At 37.3% G+C, this 2,504-nt stretch overlaps 1 protein-coding gene across 1 annotated transcript in view; it reads right to left on the bottom strand.

Moving 5' to 3' along the window:
* Positions 1–275: 275 nt before the first annotated feature.
* Positions 276–2,504, bottom strand: part of LOC107660459 (fructose-bisphosphate aldolase A-like) — a 2,724-nt gene continuing 495 nt past the window's right edge. The window contains exons 2-4 of the mRNA XM_016449764.1: positions 1,853–2,153; positions 808–1,007; positions 276–680 (exon numbers count right to left, since the gene is read on the bottom strand). Of these exons, the coding sequence (XP_016305250.1) occupies positions 585–680; positions 808–1,007; positions 1,853–2,153 (597 nt within the window). The 3' untranslated portion in view covers positions 276–584. The remainder of the gene's footprint in view (positions 681–807; positions 1,008–1,852; positions 2,154–2,504) is intronic.

Genomic DNA, 2,504 nt, shown 5'->3' with positions numbered 1-2,504 from the left:
TCTCCCATTAAAGGCATAAAAAGTCCATAAATATTTCTTTAAAAAAATAAAATGCTATATGGTTTTTATTTTAATATTTCATTTTTTTTGGAGTCAAATGTGACATTCTCCGGAAAGGTTTTGTAAAAATCATTAAAACTGCCATTAAGATGCTAACAGATAGCTTTCTTCTGTTATATGACCTTTTCTGGGCAGTTTTATAATAATTAGATTAGTGATTCTGAGATCTGAAACAGCTCAAGTGCATAATGTAATCAGATAATTATTAAAACCATTAAATTTAAAATCAATCAGGGGTTTGGTTCATTGGTTCTTTATTCCTTTGCAAAACATCTAGTGAAAAAGAAAACAGATGCAAAAATAGAACAGATCAGTAGAATGACAGCATGAAACAGGCGCAGACTGGATAATTTTATCCGACTGGTCAGTTCCAATGATACTTATTTTCTTTGACATCGTCAAATGACAGTGAAAAAATGACTACAGGAGTAACAGTGAGTCTAGATCACAGACATGATGTGTCACACTGTGTACATGAGTGAACAGCCGGATGAGTCAGCGGAAGTATGGTCACTTGTGTTTCTTCAATAAGCATGGTTGGCCACAAACAGAGACTCTCCCGCTGCTGCTGCGGTGTCTCCTTTGGAGACATATTTACCAGCGGCTGCTGCGCTGTTGTTCTGTAGAGGAAATTGACACATGAGATTAGTGAAATACAGGAACAGTGAGATCATGGATGTCAAAAATGTTTGCACAGACGCATCGGCCGAATAATTAACGTTTCATTGTGTAAGGTTGTTTATGTACTATGGCTCTCTTGACAAATTCCTCCTGGCAGGCCTTGCCATTCTCCTTCTTGCCCCCCCAGGCTTTCAGTGCGGAGGCTTGCAGGGCACGACCGTAAGAGAAGGTGAGGGCCCAGGGTTTGCTTAGGGGACACTGGTTAATGGCGCTCAGATTGATTGAGGCCTCCTCCTCACTCTGGCCTCCGGACAGGAAGGTAATGCCTTTTAGAGCAGAAGATGGTAGACATTGGAGTTGTGATCTTTGAATCGATCAAACGTTGAACTACATGATGTGTCAATGCAATGTGTAAAAAAATCTATATTTTTTTTACATATTTATGAGATATACTAGAAGACTTGTTTGTTATAAAAATGTCAAATTGTCACTGAGCGGTCATCGGATTTTAGATTAGTTAGAAATTTCCATTTTTAATATTTATTTATCTGTATAAATGTTCTTTTCACCTCATTTTGTTGTGTATGCCCTAATGAGGATATTTTCTGATTTTCAAAAAAAAACAAAAAAAAACTATTTGTTCTGGATGTCAGGATTTGCAATTTCAAATAGTTCATTTATATGTTTGCTATAATGAGTTAAAAAAAAAAAATGAAGTGTTCGTGCTTGAATTAATATTGTTGGTTTACTTGGATATTTAAATGATCTCAACAAATTTTAAGTTGTTATTACTTACTGCAGCAGCATGTTTACAGTGCATAATATCAATATTAATATACATATCGCTGAATCAAATCACAATCGTATCGTGCCATGTTTTGACGTTTCTACAAATATTGTATGGCTGTCTAGGAGAATCAATGTCAGGCTGTATCGTCATAAAACGTATGATTTATATGTGTAATTTATAGTCAAATTCAATTCAGTTTGCACAGAGATTTTTATACAAAAAAAATTGGCATTGTGGGAGTAACACACAAACGAAGATAATCACTGCGTTACATTCTGAAGGTCTTATCACTACAACCCTTCAATATTGTGGCCATGATTATTCCGAAGTGCCATTCGAAGGGGGATTTAGCAGAATGAAGAAATAGTGAATCTGACTCACCGGGAACGGCAGGGGGAACAGTGCGACGCAGGGCGGTGACAGTTGCCATGGCAATTTCTTGAGGGGCGTACTTGTGGGAGCAAGAGTGACCGGCGGTCACCATGTTGGGTTTTAGAAGGGTTCCTTCCAGGTACACGTGGTGGTCTGACAGAGCCTTGTACACAGCTGCCAGGACCTTCTCCGTCACATACTGGCACCTCTTCAGATCATGGTCACCATCAGGCAGGATCTCAGGCTCCACAATGGGCACGATGCCATGCTGAGAAAGACAACAGCAACCAATATATGTGAATTGTGACACCTTGCGTATGTGAATACTTTAAGTCAGGTCACAGACAGCAGGGAAAAAAACAAAAAGTATAAATGCAACACAATACAAATATAGCCATGCAAAAAAAGAAATGGTAAAAACGTTCAATATATTTTCTTGTTTACGTCAACAAATGCATCACAAACAAATTACATCACATATTAACTATAATTATTAAAGGTGCATTCAATAGTAAGTTTAACACATTAAGAAGCAAATTATGTTTTTGTGAATAGTATATGCTCAAATGAGATGAAGAATGCATTCATAATAGTTTATGAATGCCCCATTTATTGTATTTCGCCATGTTTAAATGACACACCCCGTGGTTTTTTGCCAATG

The sequence above is a fragment of the Sinocyclocheilus anshuiensis genome, unplaced genomic scaffold, assembly GCF_001515605.1.
Source record: "Sinocyclocheilus anshuiensis isolate Anshui unplaced genomic scaffold, SAMN03320099.WGS_v1.1 scaffold2031, whole genome shotgun sequence".
NCBI lineage: Eukaryota > Metazoa > Chordata > Actinopteri > Cypriniformes > Cyprinidae > Sinocyclocheilus > Sinocyclocheilus anshuiensis.
Note: the sequence above shows the minus strand (reverse complement) of the source record. Positions and strands in the feature narration are given on the sequence as shown.